This window comes from Microcaecilia unicolor, chromosome 8, assembly GCF_901765095.1.
Source record: "Microcaecilia unicolor chromosome 8, aMicUni1.1, whole genome shotgun sequence".
Classification (NCBI taxonomy): domain Eukaryota; kingdom Metazoa; phylum Chordata; class Amphibia; order Gymnophiona; family Siphonopidae; genus Microcaecilia; species Microcaecilia unicolor.
This window is the reverse complement of record NC_044038.1, coordinates 95,443,474-95,466,003: the sequence shown is the minus strand read 5'-3', so window position 1 is coordinate 95,466,003 and position 22,530 is coordinate 95,443,474. Positions and strand designations below refer to the sequence as shown.

At 48.9% G+C, this 22,530-nt stretch overlaps 1 protein-coding gene across 2 annotated transcripts in view; it reads right to left on the bottom strand.

The window, feature by feature from the left end:
- NPHS1 (NPHS1 adhesion molecule, nephrin) overlaps nt 1-22,530 on the bottom strand; it is a 387,780-nt gene that overhangs the window by 199,920 nt on the left and 165,330 nt on the right. For both annotated transcript variants that reach the window (XM_030213102.1, XM_030213103.1), the window contains 2 exons: nt 19,887-20,028; nt 19,417-19,541 (listed from right to left, as the gene is read on the bottom strand). In XM_030213102.1, the coding sequence (XP_030068962.1) occupies nt 19,417-19,541; nt 19,887-20,028 (267 nt within the window). The remainder of the gene's footprint in view (nt 1-19,416; nt 19,542-19,886; nt 20,029-22,530) is intronic.

The following is a 22,530-nucleotide window of genomic DNA, read 5'->3' as shown; positions in this document are numbered from 1 at the left end:
TCCACAAGGAAGTACCTGGAATAGAATCCCTGCCCTTCCTGCCCGGGTGGTACGGGCTCGACCGCATTGGCGCTGAGAAGGGCGGAGAGTTCCTCTGCAAGTACCTGCTTGTGATGGGAGCTGAAAGACTGAGCTCCCGGAGGACAATTTGGAGGCAGGGAGGCCAAATTCAGGGCGTATCCGCACCGCACTATTTGGAGAACCCACTGGTCGGAGGTTATGAGAGGCCACCTTTGGTGAAAAAATTTTTAACCTCCCTCCGACCGGCAGATCGTCCGGTACGGACACTTGTAGGGCGGCTATGTTCCCGTGGATCCAGTCAAAAGCCCGTCCCCGGCTTTTGCTGTGGAGGCGCAGGGGGCTGCTTAGGCGCACGCTGTTGACGAGAACGAGCGCGCTGGGGCTGTCCCTGTGCCTGACGAGGCCTTCGGGCCGGCTGGTTGTACCTACGCTTCGCAAAAGAATAGGGTGCAGCCTGCCGAGCCCGGGAAAAACGCCCGCCCGCAGGGGCGGGTGCTGAAGGCGCCCGGTGGGAGAGCTTGTCGAGAGCGGTTTCCCGCTGATGCAGTTGGTCAACCATCTGCTCGACCTTCTCGCCAAAAATATTATCCCCCCGGCAAGGGACGTCAGCCAGTCTCTGCTGGGTGCGGTTGTCCAGGTCAGAGGCACGCAGCCATGAGAGCCTGCGCATCACTATACCTTGGGCCGCAGCACGAGATGCCACGTCACAGGTGTCAAAAATCCCCCTGGACAGGAACTTTCTGCACGCCTTCAGCTGCCTGACCACCTCCTGATAAGGCCTGGACTGCTCCGGCGGGAGCTTATCGACCAGGTCCGCCAGCTGTTGCACATTGGTCCGCATGTGGATGCTCATATAGAGCAGGTAAGATTGGATGCGGGTCACGAGCATGGAGGATTGGTAGGCCTTCCTCCCAAATGAGTCCAGAGTGCGAGACTCCCGCCCCGGGGGCGCCGAGGCGGTATCCCTCGAACTCCGTGCCCTCTTGAGAGCAGAATCCACGACCGCTGAGTCATGGGGCAACTGGGGCCGCATGAGCTCTGGGTCAGAGTGGATCCTGTACTGGGACTCTGCTTTCTTGGGAATGGTGGGGTTAGTTAGTGGTCGCACCCAGTTCCGAAGCAGCGTCTCCTTCAGGACATTGTGCAGCGGTACCGTGGAGGACTCTCTAGGTGGTGATGGATAGTCGAGGACCTCGAGCATCTCGGCCCTCGGCTCTTCCACAGAGACCACGGGAAAGGGAATGCTTATAGACATATCCCGCACAAAGGAGGCAAAGGAGAGACTCTCAGGAGGTGAGAGCTTCCTCTCCGGTGACGGCGTGGGGTCCGAGGGAAGGCCCGTAGACTCCTCTGAGGAGAAATATCTCGGGTCCTCCTCTTCCCCCCACGAGTCCTCATCCTCGGTATCGGACATTAGCTCATGTAGCTGAGTCCGGTACCGGGCCCGGCTCGACGTCGAGGCACCAAGGTCTCGGTGTCGTCGAGCGGTGGACTCCCGCGCCGGCGGGGACGGAGCTCCCTCCATCGACGTCGACGGGGACTCCACCTGCGTGGCGGTCGAGACCGGCACCGCAAGCGGCGGCGGTGTCGACAGCCCCGGCGCCGGGCTAGAGCTCGCCGGCGCCACAGTCATCGGCGCCGGGGGCGCAAGCACCCCCGACGCCGGCACAGCCTGGCGCATCAGCCCTTCCAGGATCCCCGGAAGGATGGCTCTGAGGCACTCGTCCAGGCCCGCTGCCGGGAAAGGCGGTGGGGCCGGTAAGGGTGTCGGTGCCAGAAGCTGCTGGGGGCCAGGAGACGGCACCGAGGTGCCGGAACCCCGACGCGTCGGTACCTCCACCACCGACGGAGATCTCTCCTCTCTGCGATGACGCTTCGGCGTCGACTCCTCTTCAGGGTGCACCGAGGGCTCCCGGTGACGGCGCTTCTTATCTTTTTTCCGGTGCACGTCACCGGTGCCGGAGGGCATGGAGGAGGAGGAGGTCGATCCCCCTCGGTCTCGAGGTACCGGGTCCGACAGGGTTCGGTCCCGTGGCTCACGAGTTGAGGGAGTGACCGGGGCCGACTGCCCACGCGGCCTCTCAACCCCACTCTCACCGGCGGACCGGCGGGCCAACGGGACCTGTTCTCCTGGGGTCGCTGCCATCGGTGCCGATGTCTCGGGCATCGATACCGGTACCGAAGAACCGGCCTTCGATACCGATGCTGTCGAGGTCGACGTCGAGGGGCCGGCGCAAGTTCCAAAAAGACGGTCCCGCAGAACTTGCCTCGCAACCTGAGTCCGTTTCCGGAGACCGAGACACAAAGCGCACGACTTGAGATTGTGCTCCGGCCCGAGGCACTGGAGGCACCAAGCGTGGGTGTCGGTCTGCGAGATCGGCCGGCCGCAGCGACCACACTTTTTAAATCCACTCGGGACCTTCGAGGACATCGACGGAAAAATCGCGTCGGCGAAGTCAAAGTCGGCAATGGTGGCTAAAATCACACCACGAAAAAATCAACCGACCGAGCGGCCACTAGGCCGCAACGTGGCGTCCCCGCTAGAAAGCGAGGAAAAAGGGGGAGCGCGTGCTCCACACGCGCAAAAAGAAATTTCTTTTTTTTTTTTTTTAAACAATACAAACAAAAAACAGAGGGAACCGAACGGTCCAAGCGACGATCCGCGTAAACGCGGTCGAAAATCCGGCGGCTGAACAGAGAGAGAGGCAAACGCACCACTCTCTCAGTCGCGGGAAAAAAGTAACTGGCGGGAGCGGTCGCGCACGGGCGGGAAGGCGGCCGCGCATGCGCGGTGGGCGTGGCCTGCGTGCCGACCGTCCCGCGAAGCTTCTTCCGGTTGGTGGGGGCTGCCGCGGACGTCAACCCAGTCGTGAGAACAAGCAGCCTGCTTGTCCTCGGAGAATGAACGGTTTACATTTTTCAAAAATACAACCCATACATACAAACAAATAGGAACTCCAATCATTGACAGAAAAGCACAGCAACCCAAAATGACAAAGAAGGACATCTATATCTATATATATAAAAGGCACTTTGAAGCCTCAAGCCGGAAACTTGAGGCGCCCGAGATATCCGATTTGGCCTGCAGGCTCCAGTCACTGTAGCTCCGCCCTCGCGTCAAAACGCGATGATGTTGAGGGCGGGGCGGCCCTCGCGTCAAAACGCGATGACGTTGAGGGCGGGGCGGCCCTCGCAACCACGTCTCTGAGGGACGAAGGGACGAAGAGGAGAGGTGTGCAACTCGGAACGGAGGCACGGAGGGGGTGTCTGCAACTCGGGAGGGAGGGAGGGAGGACGGGGGGGGGATTACCCTGCTAGCGCCCGTTTCATTTTTGCCAGAAACGGGCATTTCTTACTAGTAACTAGTAAAATCTACAAATTAAATACAGTTAAACCTGAACTTCTACACCTTCTCTACTATTATAAGTTCTGTTCAATACAGTTTGTGAAGAGAAAAGATTTCAGAAGTTTTCGAAAGTGAATGTAGGACTTCTCTAATCTAATCTCTTTTTGAAGCCCATTCCAAAGAGAGGGAGACAGAAAGAAAAAAGCTGATCCCCGTGTAGATTCCCAACTAGCCTTAGCAAAGATTAGAAGCAAAGTACATGAGAGGATGTTTACGATGATGACACAAGTGTTCACGCACTGGTTTCAAACGTGTCTCCTGAACTAAGGCAATATTCACCCCCAAACGAACCAACTCCCGAAAGAGGAGTTGGCGCTTCATAGGAATATTCAGCTCCCTGACATTCAGGAGCACTAATGTTATATCAGACATCAGAGTAAAAATTCAAGGGAATGAGATATCTAACCAGCGACCATACAACAAACACCCTATCACAATACACCAGATTTCAACAAACACCATCTCACACCACCGACCAGCAATTTCATTCTGAACACTGCACCACAAATATCAAAGCCAATATGAATATCTTCTTCCCCTAATCTACTATGCATGGTCAACTTCCTGCACAGACAACAATATACTCACATCACACAAACCCTACAGACAACCCGGCTACAAAATAACAGAACAAAAAAGTAACAATCAATCAAAAGGAAAATCAACTACACACGGAAACTACCAACAGAAGGAGAAGAAAGGACACAACAAAACCAGATACCAAGAAAACAGACAACTAATAAAAATCAACACCTCCACGTCTCAAACCGACCACCACCAAGCAATTCGATTAGGTTAAATGCTGGATTAGAAGTTAATAAAACAACAACTATTACAGATTGGATCACAACAGACAAAATTGATCTCTTAATTATTACTGAAACCTGGATCCATGACCTTAAAGACCCCATAATCTTAGATCTTTGCCCCCCAGGATACAAAATCACCCACTGGACAAGGAATGGAAAAAGAGGAGGAGGAATAGCCATAATCTATAGATCCCAGTTCACCACTACAACTGTAGCTTGATCCATCCTGCCCCACCTCAAAATTGCCTCAGTTAGGATCAGCCACCCAAACCTAATGGAGCACCTCAACTTAATCCTGCTCTACAGGCCACCAGTTAACTGGCAAGAATCCCAAACTAACCTTATGGACTTCGTATCGAACATATGTATTACTACCTCAAACCTATTTATAGTAGGAGATATCAACCTACACCTAGAAGACTCTACCTCAACAAACGTCCAAGAATACGAAGTTCCTTCAACTATGGGATTTCCACAGGCCAACTACGCGGCAAACCCATATTAAAGGACATGCACTGGATATCATTACACACAAATTCGCCCCTGACTCAAATTTAGCATTAACGGATATAAACTGGTCACCCATACCATGGTCCGACCACTATATGGCAAACTTCACCCTCTTATGGCGAATGAAAGAATCAACCCACAAACAAGAACGAACCACCTACACCACGAGAGGAAAAATAGATCCTATAATATTCTGGCAACAATTCTACGATAACGGATGGTCTATAAAGACAGATACAAGCCAATTCCTTGAAGAATGGGACAATAGATGTAGAAGCATATTAGATAACACAGTACCAATTCAAACCAGAACCTCACACAGAAAGAAATCAATATCATGGTTCAACAAAGAACTGAAGGGGTTAAAAACGCAAGTTAGAAGGCTAGAACGAGCATGGAAGAAAATGAGAGACGATTCCACTTTCACTACCTGGAAGCAATTGCAAAGGAAATATAAATACACCATAAGACAAACTAAAAGACTATATTATAAAACTATAATTGGACCAGAATTCAAGGACACACACAAACTCTTCCAACTCATGAACAAATTACTAGATACTACACCGGTAACTTCTAACAACACAGACAAACCAGCAGCAAACAATCTCGCCAAATTCTTCAGTGAGAAAAGCACAAAACTACGCCTTCAAATACCTGTCAATACCATAAACTATACAGAGCTTCTTGACTGCCTAGACCCAAACCCTGGGGAATACCCAGTGGACAGAATCTGGACCAATTTTGAGACACTATCAGAGGACATCGTTTCCCAAAAACTCAAAAGATTTGCCAAATCACACTTCAAACTAGACATATACCCTAACAACCTGATAAAATTAGCCCCTCAACAATTCATAAAAGACCTCACAGAGCACCTGAACTACATGCTACAAAACAGACTCTTCCCAAAAGACCAAGGAAACATTTTACTCACCCCTCTACCCAAAGATGCAAAAAAAAGCACAAGCGACTTAACCAACTACCGACCAGTAGCATCTATCCCACTGTTAACCAAATTAACGGAAGGATTGGTGACCAATCAACTCACCGACTACCTAAATAAATTCTCCATACTACACAACTCCCAATCAGGATTCCGGTCTAACCACAGCACAGAAACAGTACTAGTCACTCTTATGGCTAAATTTAAACATTTGATCGCAACTGGCTATAACATACTTCTACTACAATTCGATATGTCCAGCGCTTTCGACATGGTTGATCACGGAATATTACTACACATCCTTGAATACTTTGGAATTGGAGGCAACGTCCTCAAGTGGTCCATAGGCTTCCTAACCACAAGATCTTACCAAGTGATATCCAACTCTGCCACCTCAGACACATGGACACCTGAATGCGGAGTCCCACAAGGATCCCCCCTCTCACCGACTCTCTTCAACCTAATGATGACGCCCTTGGCCAAACTATTATCCAATCAAAACCTCAATCCATATATATACGCAGATGATGTAACGATCTACATACCGTTTAAACAAGACTTACTGGAAATCACAAACGACATCAACCAAGGTTTACAGATCATGCACACATGGGCCGATGCATTCCAGCTGAAACTAAATGCAGAAAAAACGCAGTGCCTCATACTCACCTCACAACATAACAAGAACAAATTCACCACCATCAACACACCAAAACTATCCCTTCCCGTATCGGATACATTGAAAATTCTTGGAGTGACCCTCAACCGACATCTCACACTTGATAATCATGTGAAAAATACAACTAAAAAGATGTTCCATTCCATGTGGAAACTAAAAAGGATAAGACCATTCTTCCCAAGGACCATTTTTCGAAACCTGGTACAATCACTAGTGCTTAGTCACTTAGACTACTGCAATGCACTCTACGCAGGTTGTAAAGAGCAAATCATCAAGAAACTGCAAACCGCCCAGAATACCGCAGCCAGACTCATATACGGAAAAACAAAATATGAAAGTGCTAGGCCCCTAAGGGAGAAGCTACACTGGCTCCCACTTAAAGAACGCATAACGTTCAAGATATGTTCTTTAGTTCATAAAATCATTCACGGAAATGCCCCAGCCTACATGTCAGATCTAATAGACCTGCCGCCCAGGAACGTTAAAAGATCATCCCGAACAGTCCTTAATCTGCAGTTCCCCAGTTGTAAAGGCCTGAAATACAGACTAACGCATGCGTCAAACTTCTCCTACCTGAGCACACAGTTATGGAACAAACTACCGCGCAGCTTAAAAGCTACTTACGAACTAACCAGCTTTCGCAAATCCCTGAAGACTCACCTATTCAACAAGCCATACCAACAAGATCAACAACTAGAAAAGTAACACAACGCAACCTTGCCTGTCAACAACAATAATCCTGCTTATTTCTACTTGCTTGAACTTCGATTTCGCCTTTCTAACAGCATGTTTTTTACTTATTCTCACTTGCTTAATCTTCAATGATGCTACTTTCCATTTAACACTAACTAGTATCTCCTAATCTACTATCTACTAACAACGACACATTGTAAGCCACATTGAGCCTGCAAAAAGGTTGGAAAATGTGGGATACAAATGCAATAAATAATAATAATAATAATAATAATATAGACCCTATGTGCATGCCCCTCATCCTCCCTGTCCCTCCCATCTAGCAACCTCCACCAATCCATTACTAACAAATCCAGGGTCCAATAAGCCCACTGTCTCTGACTGCTCATCTAATCAGCTTTCCATTTCCTCCAGCCGACTGCTGAGATCTCCCCTCGCAGGTCTGCTCCCAATGTCGCAAGAACAGATTGGACTGCCTTAAGGTCAGTCCTAATTTCTTGGAGCCAATCCTTTAATTCGGGAAAAGATGCCGCCTCTATCACTTCATGACCATTTCCCATGCTAAACACGAGATTTGTGGCTGATCCTCTGGTAAAGGCATACTGTGAGAGGTTTGTTTGTAAACTCATTGCCGAGCAATGTCTACACCACAAGCAATATTTTGCCACTTGAGCAGGACCACAAATGTCTCTAGACGCTGGGAAATCGCTAGGAAAACACCGCGGGTGAGCGGGAGCTTGCTCTTCAAGCAACCCTGCTGCCCAGTGACGTCACTTCCTCCCTCCCAGTATGGCTATTCTTATGTTCTTATGATATAAAACCTTTTCCCAGGATCAGGATGCCGAAGGATCGGAGCAGTCATAAAGGCCTGCTTCAGATGGTCAAACACGGCTACAGCTTCAGATGGCCAGTTCCAGGGACTCGCCTAATTCTGGGTGAGAGTTATCATAGGTGCTGCAAAAACAGAGTAATTCAGGATGAACTGCCAGTAATAATTGGCGAAGACTATAAATTACGCTAGAGAGCTCGGTGGCCCAGAGGTCGAAGCCAGTCAAGAATGGCAGACAGCTTGGTCGGGTTCATTCATAGTTCCTAATTCAAGATGATGTACCGCAAAATGGGTAATTCAGAGCATTCAGACACATTTTTCCAATTTGGCAAATAGCTGGTTCTGACGCAGACAGTGTAGCACTATCTTGACGTGCTGCCTATGCTGTTCCAATGAACAGGAGAAGATCAGGATGTCATCAAGATAGACAAGAATGTATTTGTACAACAGATCTCGGAATATATCATTGATGAAATTCTGAAGACAGCAGGAGCGCTGGCAAGACCAAAGGGCATAACAAGATATTCTTAGTGCTCATCTCTGGTGTTAAAGGCAGTTTTCCATGCATCCCTTTCCCAGATACGGATGAGGTTATAAGCTCCTCATAGATTTAATTTGATGAAGACACAGGCACCCTGGAATTGGTCAAAGAGTTCAGTTGAGGGGTAGGGGATATTTGTTCTTCACAGTAATCGCATTCAAGCCCCTATAGTCGAGCATGGCTGCAGCCCCCCCCCCCCCTCCTTCTTCCCTATGAAAAAGAATCCTGCCCCTGCCGGGGATGGAGAGGGATGGATGAAACCCTGCTGCAGATTGTCCTTGATATAGGTGGACATGGCTTCGATATCAGGGTGCAAAAGCAAGTAAACTGTGCCCTGGGGGGATGGGGGTGTCTTCCCAGGCAACAGCTCAGTGGGACAGTAGTAAGCCCAGTGAGGCGGAAGGGTCTCTGCCCGTTGTTCTGAGAAAACATCTGCAAACTCCTGGTAGACCCGAGGTAAGGTCTTCCTGACTTCCAGCTTATTAATGGCCATCGACATGTGCAGTGTAATGGAGCTCAAACACTATCCTTGAAAGGGCTGACCCCAAGCTACTATCTGACCCTGATCCCGGTAAATCTGGGGGTTGTGCCATTGTGACCAAGGGAGGCCTAGTATGATGGGGTTCATGGTCATCTGTAGAACATTCAGACTTATAGCCTCCCTTAGCAACATTCCAATCTGGAGACAGTAGGAGTGTTATGGTCTTGATGACTCCCTAAATGTACCCATACACAGAGGACATGAGGATGGGTTGAAGTATGATAATATGATAATGACAGACCAGGGCCTCATTAATGGAGTTGCCTCCTGCCCCAGAATCTATGAATGCTTCAGTGAAGAACTCGATTTCCAAATCAATTGCTGCTAGAACCAATAACTGGGTGTGGGTAGTTCGTCAGGAGGGTTCTAGTCCTGCCTCCCTGGCCAGAACTAGACTCGAAGGGTTTCTTGGCTTCTTAAAACACTGGTGGGTGTAGTGCCCTTTCTCACCGCAGTAAAAGCACAAACCCTGTGCCTGTCTCTACTGCTTCTCTTGGTCCGATAGCCCCAGCCGGTCCACCTGCATAGGTTCCCCGTTGCTGGCAGGTGAAGCAGACTGTGAAGGGGGAGATGCAGGTTTACGCTGCAATATGAGAGCCAGACGAAAAGGCCTGCGACTAGCCTGGCGCTCTAGGGCTCGCTCATGGAAGCAGATATCCACTTGTGTGCACAGTAGAATTAGATCATCAAGACTCGTAGGGAGCTCATGCCTGGCCAGTTCATCCTTAATCTGGGAGGATACGCCTTGCCAGAACAAGGCAGCTAAGCTCTCATTGGTCCATTCCAGTTCAGCCACTAGGGTCTGGAATCGAGTGGCATTGTCACCTAGGATCCTGTCATAAGTTCAGTAGCTACAAAAATGAAGAAGAAACTTTGCCAGGTTGTTCAGTATAGATTCATTCCTCTCCCAAATAGGGGAGGCCCAGGCTGTTGCAGGGCCGGTAAGGATGGAAATAAGATAGGCCACCTTGGCCCTATCAAAAATGAAGTCTCTTGCTCCCATTCCCTTCAACTGCTCGCCCTAACTGAAACCTGGCTCACCCCTGACAACTCTGCCTCAGTCGCGGCCCTATGCCATGGAGGCTATCTTTTCTCCCATTCACCTCGCCCAGTTGGCCGCGGTGGCGGCGTTGGTCTACTACTTTCGCCCTCCTGCAGTTTTCAACCCCTCCTCCTACCACAGTCTCACTGCTTCTCATCCTTTGAAGTCCATTCCATCCGTCTATTCTACCCACTGCCACTCAGAGTTGCAGTCATTTACCACCCCCCTGATAAGTCCCTCCCTTCCTTCCTTACCGACTTTGATGCCTGGCTCTCCGTTTTTCTTGAGCCCTCATCCCCATCCCTCATTCTTGGTGACTTCAACATACACACTGATAACCCATCCGACTCATACACTTCTCAATTCCTCACTCTAACCTTCTCCTTCAACCTCCAACTGAGCTCCACCACCCCTACTCACAAATCTGGTCACTGTCTTGATCTCGTCCTCTCTTCTACCTGCTCACCCTCCAATTTCTGCGCTTCAGCTCTTCCTTTCTCTGACCATCACCTGATCACATTCACACTTCATCACCCTCCCCCTCAGTCCCGCCCAACACTAACCACTACCTCCAGGAATCTCCAGGCTGTTGAACCCCCCCCCCCCCCACACACCTTATCCTCTCTGATCTCCTCCCGTCCATCATGTCCTCTCTCGATAAGGCTGTCTCCACTTACAATGCCACTCTCTCCTCTGCTCTAGACACCCTTGCACCGTCCATTTCCCGTCCCACAAGGCGCACTAATCCCCAGCCCTGGCTAAACCCTTGCACCCGATACCTTCGCTCCTGCACCCGATCGGCTGAACGCCTCTGGAGGAAATCTCGCACCCATACTGATTTCATTCACTACAAATTCATGCTATCCTCCTTCCAGTCCTCCCTATTCCTTGCCAAACAGGACTACTACACCCAATTGACTAATTCCCTCAGTTCTAACCCTCGTCATCTCTTCGCCACCCTCAACTCCCTCCTCAAAGTGCCCTCCGCTCCCACCCCCACCCCCTCACTCTCCTCAATCACTGGCTGACTACTTCCGCGACAAGGTCCAGAAGATCAACCTCGAATTCACCACTAAACCTTCTCCTCCTCATCATCCTATAACCCACTCCCTCAACCAACCAACCCAGGCCTCCTTCTCCTCTTTTCCTGATATCACCGAAGAGGAAACCACCCATCTTCTCTCCTCCTCGAAATGCACCACCTGTTCCTCAGACCCCATCCCCACCAACTTACTTAACACCATCTCTCCTACTATCACCCCCCCATCTGTCATATCCTCAACCTCTCTCTCTCCACTGCAACTGTCCCTGACACCTTCAAGCATGCTGTAGTCACACCGCTCCTCAAAAAACCATCACTTGACCCTACCTGTCCCTCCAACTGCCGCCCCTTTTCCCTCCTACCCTTCCTCAGCCGTTGCCTTAATTTTCTCTCACCTCATGCCATCCTCGATCCTCTTCAATCTGGCTTTCGCCCACTACACTCGACAGAAATGGCACTATCTAAAGTCTGCAATGACCTGTTCCTCGCCAAATCCAAAGGTCATTACTCCGTCCTCATCCTCCTCAACCTATCCGCCGCTTTTGACACTGTCAATCAGTGTGTCAATCTCGACACACTGTCCTCTGTTGGGTTCCAGGGCTCCGTCCTCTCCTGGTTCTCCTCTTATCTCTCCCATCGTACCTTCAGAGTTCACTCTCATGGTTCATCCTCCACCCCTATCCTGCTCTCTGTTGGAGTCCCTCAGGGATCTGTCCTTGGACCCCTTCTTTTTTCAATCTACACCTCTTCCCTGGGCTCCCTGATCTCATCTCATGGCTTCCACTATCATCTGTATGCTGATGATACCCAGCTTTATCTCTCCACACCAGACATCACTGCAGAAACCCAGGCCAAAGTATCGGCCTGCTTATCCGACATTGCTGCTTGGATGTCCAACTGCCACCTGAAACTGAACATGGCCAAGACTGAACTTCTTGTCTTCCCACCCAAACCCACTTCTCTCCCTCCACTCTCTATATCAGTTGATAACAGCCTCATCGTCCCTGTCTCATCTGCCCACAACCTCGGTGTCATTTTTGACTCCTCCCTCTCCTTCTCTGTGCATATCCAGCAAATAGACAAGACCTGTCGCATCTTCCTCTATAACATTAGCAAAATTCGCCCTTTCCTCTCTGAGCACACCACCCGAGCTCTCATCCACTCTCTCATTACCTCTTGCCTTGACTACTGCAACCTACTCCTCACTGGTCTCCCACTTAGCCATCTATCCCCCCTTCAGTCCGTTCAGAACTCTGCTGCACGTCTTATATTCCGCCTGGACCGATATACTCATATCACCCCTCTCCTCAAGTCACTTCACTGGCTTCCAATCAGGTACCGCATACAGTTCAAGCTTCTGCTACTAACCTACAAATGCACTCGATCTGCAGCCCCTCCTTACCTCTCAACCTTCATCTCCCCTTACGTTCCTACCCGTAACCTCCGCTCTCAAGACAAATCCCTCCTTTCAGTACCCTTCTCCACCACCGCCAACTCCAGGCTCTGCCCTTTCTGCCTCGCCTCACCCCATGCGTGGAACAAACTCCCTGAGCCCATACGCCAGGCCCCCTCCCTGCTCATCTTCAAATCATTGCTCAAAACCCACCTCTTCAATGTCGCCTTCGGCACCTAACCACTACACCTCTACTCAGGAAATCTAGACTGCCCCAACTTGACATTGTAAGCTCCTTTGAGCAGGGACCGTCCTTCCTTCTTAATTTGTACAGCACTGCGTAACCCTAGTAGCGCTCTAGAAATGTTAAGTAATAGTAGTAGTAGTAATATGATTTGACATTGGTTCAAGAACCCCTGGCAGGTCTTTGGGTTCCTATCAAAGCAAGAAGGTGGGGAGATGAGGATCCCCGCACCACTGGGGACAACAGCCGGTCCAGGTTCTATGACAGGAGGCGGGGCTGTTGCTAGAGCGACATCCGGCCCTTGGATATTGTCCATCCGATGGGTCAACGTTTGCACAAGTACATAAGTACATAAGCACTGCCACGCTGGGAAAAGACCAAAGGTCCATCAAGCCCAGCACTCTGTTTCCGACAGCGGCCAATCCAGGCCCCAAGAACCTGGCAAAAACCCAGAATTTAATAACGATCAATGGACTTTTCCTTCAGGAATCTGTCCAGACCCCCTTTAAACTCAGCAAGGCCAGCTGCTGTCACTACCTTCTCTGGCAATGAGTTCCAGAGTCTAACCACACGCTGAGTAAAGAAAAACTTTCTCCAATTTGTTTTAAACCTACTACATTCTAATTTCATCTTGTGTCCCCTAGTTCTATTATTGTTAGAAAGCGTAAACAAACGCTTCACATCTGTCCGCTCTACCCCACTCATTATTTTGTAGACCTCTATCATATCACCCCTCAACCGCCTTTTCTCCAGGCTAAAGAGTCCTAGCTGTCTGAACCTCGCCTCATAAGGTAGTCGTCCCATCCCTTTTATCATTTTCGTCGCCCTTCTCTGCACCTTCTCCAATTCCTTTATATCTTTTTTGAGATGAGGCGACCAGAACTGAACACAATACTCCAGGTGCGGTCGCACCATGGAGCGATATAACGGCATTATAACATCCTCATGCTTGTTTTCCATCCCTTTTCTAATAATACTCAACATTCTGTTCGCCTTCTTAGCCGCCGCAGCACATTGAGCGGAAGATTTCATCGTTCTATCCACGATGACTCCCAGATCCCTTTCTCGGTCCGTAACTCCTAAAGCGGAACCTTACATGACATAGCCGTAATTCGGGTTCCTCCTTCCCACTTTGCACTTGTCAACGTTGAACTTCATCTGCCATTTGGACGCCCAATCCCCCAGTCTCACGAGGTCCTCTTGTAATCTTTCACACTCCTCCCGCGATGAGACGACCCTGGATAACTTTGTGTCATCTGCGAATTTAATTACCTCACTAATTACTCCCATCTCAAGGTCATTTATAAATATGTTAAAAAGCAGCGGTCCCAGCACAGACCCCTGAGGGACCCCACTAACTACCCTTCTCCATCGAGAATACTGACCATTCAACCCTACTCTGCTTCCTGTCTTTTAACCAGCTCTTAATCCATAATAATACACTGCCTCCGATCCCATGACTCTCCAGTTTCCTTTGGAGTCTTTCATGAGGCACTTTGTCAAACGCCTTCTGAAAATCTAGATATACAATATCCATCGGCTCCCCTTTGTCCACATGCTTGTTCATCCCCTCGAAAAAATGCAGTAGATTTGTGAGGCAAGACTTCCCTTCACTAAATCCATGCTGACTTTGTCTCAGCAGCCCATGCTTTTGTACGTGCTCCGTAATTTTATTCTTAATAATAGCCTCCATCATTTTTCCCGGCACCAACGTCAGACTCACCGGTCTGTAATTTCCAGGATCTCCTCTGGAACCCTTTTTAAAAATCGGCGTTACATTGGCCACCCTCCAATCTTCCCGTACCACACCTGATTTTAGGGATAAATTGCATATTACTAACAGCAGCTCCACAAGTTCATTTTTCAGCTCTATTAATACTCTGGGATGAATACCATCCGGACCCGGCGATTTACTACTTTTTAGTTTGCAGAACTGCCCCATTACATCCTCCAAGTTTACAGAGAAATCATTTAGTCTTTCCGACTCGTCCGCTTCAAATACCTTTTCCGGCACCGGTATCCCTCCCAAATCCTCCTCAGTGAAGACCGAAGCAAAGAATTCATTTAATTTCTCCGCTACAGCTTTGTCTTCCCTGATCGCCCCTTTAACACCACCGTCGTCCGGCGGCCCTACCGATTCTTTAGCCGGCTTTCTGCTTTTAATATACCTAAAAAAAATTTTGCTATGTGTTTTTGCTTCTATCGCTAACTTTTTTTCAAAGTCCTCCTTAGCCCTCCTTATCTCCTTTTTGCATTTGGCTTGACATTCCTTATGCTTTATCTTATTGTCTTCTGTCGGTTCCCTTCTCCATTTTCTGAAGGATTGTTTTTTGGCTCTAATAGCTCCTTTACCTTACAGTTTAGCCACGCCGGCTGACGTTTGGTCTTTTTTCCTCTTTTTTTAATACGCGGAATATATTTGTCCTGTACTTCTAGGATGGTGTTTTTGAACAGCATCCACGCCTGATTCAAGTTTTTTACCCTTTCAGCCGCTCCCCTCAGTCTTTTTTTCACCGTTCTCCTCATTTTATTGTAGTCTCCTTTTTTAAAGTTAAACGCTAGTGTATTTGATTTCCTGAGTTCACTTACTTCGTAGCCAATATCAAAACCGATCATATTATGATCACTGTTATCAAGCGGCCCTCGCACTGTTACCCCCCGAACTAGATCATGAGCCCCACTAATGATTAAGTCTAGTATTTTTCCTTCTCTCGTCAGCTCCTGAACCAGCTGTTCCATGAAGCCGTCCTTGATTTCATCAAGAAATTTCACCTCCCTTGCGTGTGCCGATGTTTCATTCACCCAGTCTATATCCGGATAATTGAAGTCACCCATTAATATTACATAGCCTTTTTTATTCGCTTCCCTAATTTCCCTTGTCATTGCCGCGTCCATCTGCTCGTCTTGGCCAGGCGGACGGTAGTACACTCCTATCACCATCCCTTTTCCCTTTTCACGTGGAATTTTAATCCACAAGGATTCCAGTCAGGGTTTTGTCTCCTGCAATATTTGCAGCCTATCTGAGTCAAGGTTCTCATTTACATACAGCGCTACCCCTCCTCCAATCCTATCCACCCTATCGCTGCGATATAATTTGCAGCCCTGTATGACTGTGTCCCATTGCTTATCTTCCTTCCACCAGGTCTCAGAGATGCCTATGATATCCAGTTTTTCATTGTGCGCAATGTACTCCAGCTCTCCCATCTTATGCCTCAGGCTCCTGGCATTTGCATATAGACATTTCAATATATGCTTGTTGTTCTGATTATTATTACGTTTAATACGTGGCATTATTAATATGTTGTCTTCCGTCTGGTCATTATTAATTTTATTTAAGTCTATCTGATTCTCTATGATTTCTTTGTCGTCCTTACTCACGAGCCCGGATAGTTGTTGCAGCTGGAGTGCAAGTTGCTGAAACAGCTGCAGGGCTGATGACTCTGTTGAGCTCATGGCCTTCACAAGCTGTTGTGATCCTGGGTGGTGAGTCCTAGGGCCGCAGCCAGTAAGTCTGACTATGGAAGACAGGTCACCTTTGAAGTCAAAGGAGCATGGCACAGCAGGAACCAGCAGGAGCTTGGCACAGCAGGCTTCTTGGAGACAAGGCAGGAGCTGGGCAAGGGAGGAACCAGGAGACAAGTGACAAGGCAGAAATTTGGTAAGGCAGGAATCAGTTGTGAAGGAACTCGAGTTTCTGAGCTCCCTTAAAAGCCTCCCGCCCCATGATGTGCCGCTACTAACCCTATACCCAGTGAGTGAGTTGCGGCACGTGTGCACACCCTAGGAGGTGTGCGCAAGTGTGAAATGCCATAAGGGCACCATCCTACTGATTGCTCCAGTAAGTCCATCAGAGTTGGGACAGTATTTTATTTATTTATTTTAGTTACATTTGTACCCCGCGCTTTCCCACTCATGGCAGACTCAATGCGGCTTACATGGGGCAATGGAGGGTTAAGTGACTTGCCCAGAGTCACAAGGAGCTGCCTGTGCCTGAAGTGGGAATCGAACTCAGTTCCCCAGGACCAAAGTCCACCACCCTAACCATTAGGCCACTCCTCCACACTGCGTTTAAAATGGCTTGTTTGATCTTCAAGTCTCTCCATGGTATGAATAGAGAGCTTAACACAAATGATTATTATTTCTAAAAATTGGAATACTTCTAGAGTTCAACATAATTCGAAGATTTCATTTCCTCCAATGAAAAATATTTAGAATAAAAAACAACTTGAGCAGTGTTTTTCATTTCATGGAGGAAAAATATGGAACCAACTACCTATACAGATTTGTCAGCTTTTGTCATATTACCTATTCCTAAAGGCTCTGAAAACTTTTTTATTTTCATGACAGGATTGTAGTTTAAAAGTATTATAAATTATGTCATTGTATTATTTGGTTTATCCCCCTTTTTTGTTGGTAATCCGCCTTGAATCTATGATGTTGTAGGCGGAATAGAAATATTTTATAGTATAGTATCTCGCTGTGACAGCTATGACTGAACTGGTAGCAGCAGGCCTGGGAAGAGGGAATGAGATGTGAATGACAGTGCATGTGTGAGAATGCATAGAAGAGAGGGTGAATGTTTAGGGGGGGGGGGAGAGAAAGCTAATAGATGCCAATCTGAGGTTATGGGAAAATTCCCCTCCTCCCTTCACAAATCTAAGCCTTTACCCCTTGCCTCCCCCTTCTCCACAGAACAAAGTAGACAAACTACACCTATGGAAATCACTGTGAGTATATTGGAGATAGGGGGGGAGAGATACATGTGGTAGGTTGCTGGTAATCACAGCGGGTATAAATAGGAGATGGGGTGACAAGTGATAACCAGTAATCTGTTCTGACAGGAGAAAGGAGGGTTTGGTCTCCAAACATTAGTCAAAAATGTATTAAAATTAGTCCAATAAAGATATCACCTTATTTCCATTTTCTGTATTTATTAACACAGCTACCACACTACTTTATCCATGTGCATCTCACTTCCTCTCTTCCCTCCCCTCCATCCATGTCCAGCATTTCTCCTCTCGCCCCTCCATCCATGTGCATCTCCTTCCTCTGTTTTCCCTCCCCTTCATCCATGTCCAGCATTTCTCCTCTCTCTCCTCCATCCATATGCATCTCCTCCTGTCTTCCCTCCGCTCCATCCATGTCCAGCATTCCTCCTCTCTCCCCTCCCCTCCATCCATGTGCATCCCTTTCCTGTCTTCCTTCTCCTCCATCCATGACCAGCATTTCTCATGCCCTCCCCTGCATCCATGTCCAGCAACTCTCCTCTCTCCCCTGCCCTCCCCTGCATCCATGTCCAGCAACTCTCCTCTTTCCCCTGCCCTCCCTTCCATCCATATCCAGCAACTCTCCTCTCTCCCGTGCCCTCACCCATCCATATCCAGCAACTCTCCTCTCCCCTGCCCTCCCCCATCCATGTCCAGCAACTCTCCTCTCTCCCCTGCCCTCCCCTCCATCCATATCCAGCAGCTCTCCTCTCTCCCCTGCCCTCCCCTGTATCCACGTCCAGCAACTCTCCTCTCTCCCCTGCCCTCCCCTGCATCCACGTCCAGCCTCTCTCCCCTGCCCTCCCCTCCATCCATGTCCAGCAACTCTCCTCTCTCCCCTGCCCTCCATCCATGTCCAGCAACTCTCCTCTCTCCCCTGCATCCGTCTAGCAATTGTCCTCTCTCCCCTGCCCTCCCCTCCATCCATGTCCAGCAACTCTCCTCTCTCCCCTGCCCTCTCCTCCATCCATGTCCAGCAACTCTCCTCTCTCCCCTGCATCCGTCTAGCAATTGTCCTCTCTCCCCTGCCCTCCCCTCCATCCATGTCCAGCAACTCTCCTCTCTCCCCTGCCCTCTCCTCCATCCATGTCCAGCAACTCTCCTCTCTCCCCTGCCCTGCCCTCCATCCATGTCCAGCAACTCTCCTCTCTCCCCTGCATCCATGTCTAGCAATTGTCCTCTCTCCCCTGCCCTGCCCTCCACTCCATCCATTCATGCCCAGCAACTTTCCTCTCTCCCCTGCCCTCTTCCTCCATCCATATCCAACAATTCTTCTCTCTTCCCTGCCCTCCATCCATGTCCAGCGACTCTGCTCTGCCCTCCCCTCTCCTCTATGTTCAGCGATTTCTCCTCTCTCCCCTGCCCTCCCCTCCATGTGCAGCGATGCTCCTCTGCCCTCCCCTCCAAGTCCAGTGACGCCCCAAACCCCACCTGCCCCCCGAGTTCCAGTTCCAACCCCCCCCCCACCCGACCTCTTCTCCCTCAACAGCCCTCCTTGCTTTCCTGCCACCCAGCCAGCGCTTAAAACTCATTTTACCTGACTGAAGTCATGACTGCAAAAGAAGCAGAGTAGAGCAGGCTCGCCTTCATCCTTCCCCTTCTCTCTCAGCGTCCCGCCCTCATTTCCTGTTTTCTGCTCTATTCTGCTTCTTTTGCAGTCACAGCTTCAGTCAGGTAAAATGAGTTTTAAGCACTGGCTGGGCGGCAGGAAAGCAAGGAGGGCTGTTGAGGGAGAAGAGGGCAGGTAGGTCAGGCTGGGGACGTTGGAACCAGAACTTCGGATGACTGACGGCCGGAAAAATATTGGGGGTGCTCGAGCACCCACAGCACCCATGGAGTCGGCGCCTATGCACAGGGGAGGATAATGATGATGACTGTGGGTAAAGAAGATGTTAGAAAGATAAAGATCTGAGCCCTCTTCTTCCTATTAACTCCCACATGAATAACTTCTGACCTTAATCCACGTAAGTCGAGGGGTGGGGTTCCCTCCACTGGAGAAGCATGTCATCTTCACTGTGGTTCCAGCCCGAAAATACTTATCCCTAGGTGGAGCCTCAAGCCATACTTTCTGAGGTGGGTCTGGAAAGAGAGGACAACACTCTTTCAGTTAAACCAACTGACACAGGACCTGCTATCCTCCCCTCCTCCACCTCTTTACACCCTTTATTGCTTTTGGTCCTTTACTTGGCTGTTATTCTTCCCTTTTATCTTTTGTCTCTCTTGTTTTTTCTCTCTATACATCTCCTTCTCCCTCTGTAATACACGAGCACGCAGCAAGTATAGTATGGTCTTATATTTTCTATGTTTCCTTTTCCTCTCTCTCTCTCTGCACAACTCTTTCTCTTTTTCCCTGTATTAGATTAGACCCAGAGGGGCTCACTCTGCCCTACTGCCTGTCCAAACCATTCCTCTTTTTGTCCTCACACTGCACATTGATGGTCACAGAGGATGTCTTGGTATATAGGATGGCCTCGTTGAAGGCCTCACAGGTTAGAGGCAGCCCATTCTCTTCTCGCAAGGCTGTGTGGGTCAGGTTGGACATTGTCACCTTCCCTCCATAGGATGCCTGTAGAAGAGATGACAGTTTGGCAATCTGCACTTTGAGTTTTTCAGTTATCAGCTAGATGAGAAGTATTTTGTTCTAATTTGTATTATTGTTTAGTTACAATGCTGGGATAAGATCAAAAGCACAGGGTGATGAAGTAAGTTGTATGAGGGTTAAATAAAAAGTAATGTCTCCACCTCGATAATTCATCAACAGATGGCAGCACTTACATGCTACACATGTTCACTTGTTCTTTGAAATCTCTTCCTTCACTTCAAAGATGTGTCTTTGTGAAGAGCAGTGGCATAGCAACAGGGGTGCCTTAAGGGCCTGGCCCTCCCCCAACCCAACTGAACTCAGACCCCCCCCCCCCCCCCCCCAAAGTCAGCTGGTTTGGCTGGCGGGGGTCCCCAAGCCCCACCAGCAGAAAAACCTTCCTCCAGCACTGTTCACAGCCGCATTGTGTACACTGCTTCACCCCCCCCCCCCCCATGTGGGTGAAGGCTCAATTTCATTAAAACCAAGCATGTGCACCATGGGGGGGGGGAAGCTGGGCAGATGAACAGCACTGAAGGAAGGCCTCTGCTGGCAGGACTTGGGGGACCCCCACCAGCCCAGGTATGTGGGGTTGCGGCAGGGGGCAGAGAGCAGAAGGAATCCAAAGCAGAATGTACTCCCCCCCCCCCCAGTTTGAGCTCAGCCCCCCCCCCCCCCCCCCCTCCAAATAAATTGTCTGGCTATGCAGCTGGTGAAGCATGCAGTGAGCACTTGTCGGGGAAATTTAAGCAACATGCCGTCAGAATTTCTGACTGTTGAAGGAGTCCTTCAATTGAAATTCAGCACTACATGCAGGTTGTTGATGGTGATGACTGTATTGATGTGAGTAATGTGTGCTGCTGGGTGAAAAAATACAAAGATTGTGGACCGGGAAGGGCTGATTTTTGTGATCAAAAACAAAGTGACAGCAACGCATGAGTCTCATACTAGAAAGGTTGAGGATCACTCAAAGCATTACATTGCAACCCTGAAAACTCTGAAGAGTTTGGAAGAACCCAAAGGAAATTTTGTTGCAACATGACATTACTGGGCCTCACACAGCATGCCCTGGCTTAGGAGTGAGGTTTATTCCTGTAATGGTATATGCAAAACTAATCCACTTAGAAAAATTGCCCACAAAACACCACAGAGGCAATTGTGAAGATGGGTCTCACCATCCTCCATACAGCCCAGACTTAGCGCCATGCTATTTCTATTGTTTCCCAAAATTGAAGGAATACTTTAAAGGGCATCTGTTCGACTCAGATGAAGAGGTGGAAAGGACTGTGAGCAACTGGTTGAAGAGACAAGATGGACAATTCTTTTGCAATGACTAGAGAATGACACAGGGATGGGGACACATGGAGGGGAATAATCGAACAGCGCCGGCGAAATAGATTGCCGGTGATCTATTTTGGCGGCACCGCAAACAGCTGGCCAAACCGTATTATCGAAAAAGATGGCTGGCCATCTTTTCTTTCGATAATACGGTTTGGCCCGGTCAAATGCCAGAGTTTGCTGGGTTTGAGATGGCCGGTTTTGTTTTTCAGCGATAATGGAAAAAAATGCCGGCGATCTCAAACCCGGCAAAATCCAAGGCATTTGGTTGTGGGAGGAGCCAGCATTTGTAGTGCACTGGTCCCCCTGACAGGCCAGGACACCAACCGGGCACCCTAGGGGGCACTTCTAAAAATTAAAAAAATATATACAAATAGCTCCCAGGTGCATAACTCCCTTACCTTGGGTGCTGAGCCTCCCAAAACCCACTCCCCACAACTCTTCACCACTACCATAGCCCTTATGGGTGAAGGGGGGCACCTACATGTGGGTAGAGTGGGTTTTGGGAGGGTTTGGAGGGCTCAACACTTAAAACCGGCGAAATACTCATTAACGCCGCTTTTTTTTTCCATTATCCGCGAAAGCAGGCCATCTGGTAGCCACGCCCATGCCCACTCATGTCCCGCCTTTGCTACACCGCCGACACGCCCCCTTGAACTTTCGCTGGCTCGGCGACAAGAAAGCAGCAATGCTGTCAAAAAAGCAGCTTTCGATTATACCGATTTCGCCGCTTTTGAGAGATCGCTGGGGATCTCCCGATTTATGTCAGAAGATCACCGGCGATCTCTTTCAAAAATAAGCCTGATGGTTAACTATAGGGATGGGGACAGAGCCCACAGGGACAGGACTTTGTCTCCGTGTCATTCTCTAAAAGCTTGAAACTAGGCTGCTCCAATTAGATGGAACAGCATCTACAAAATGCTAGTATGAATATGGAAAAACTTGTACATCTTAGAAAACTGGCAACTGAATCCAATGATAACTGCAGAAGCTGCTTTTAGATTTAAATGAAGCACTATTAAAAGACATCATTTATGTCTTGTCTGCTGATCAGATTCCTATCATCTGCAATGTCCTTCCATCATATGCCTAGTTGCTCAAGCATCTTACTATTACTGCAACAGATACATCTATTGTTGCTGACATCAA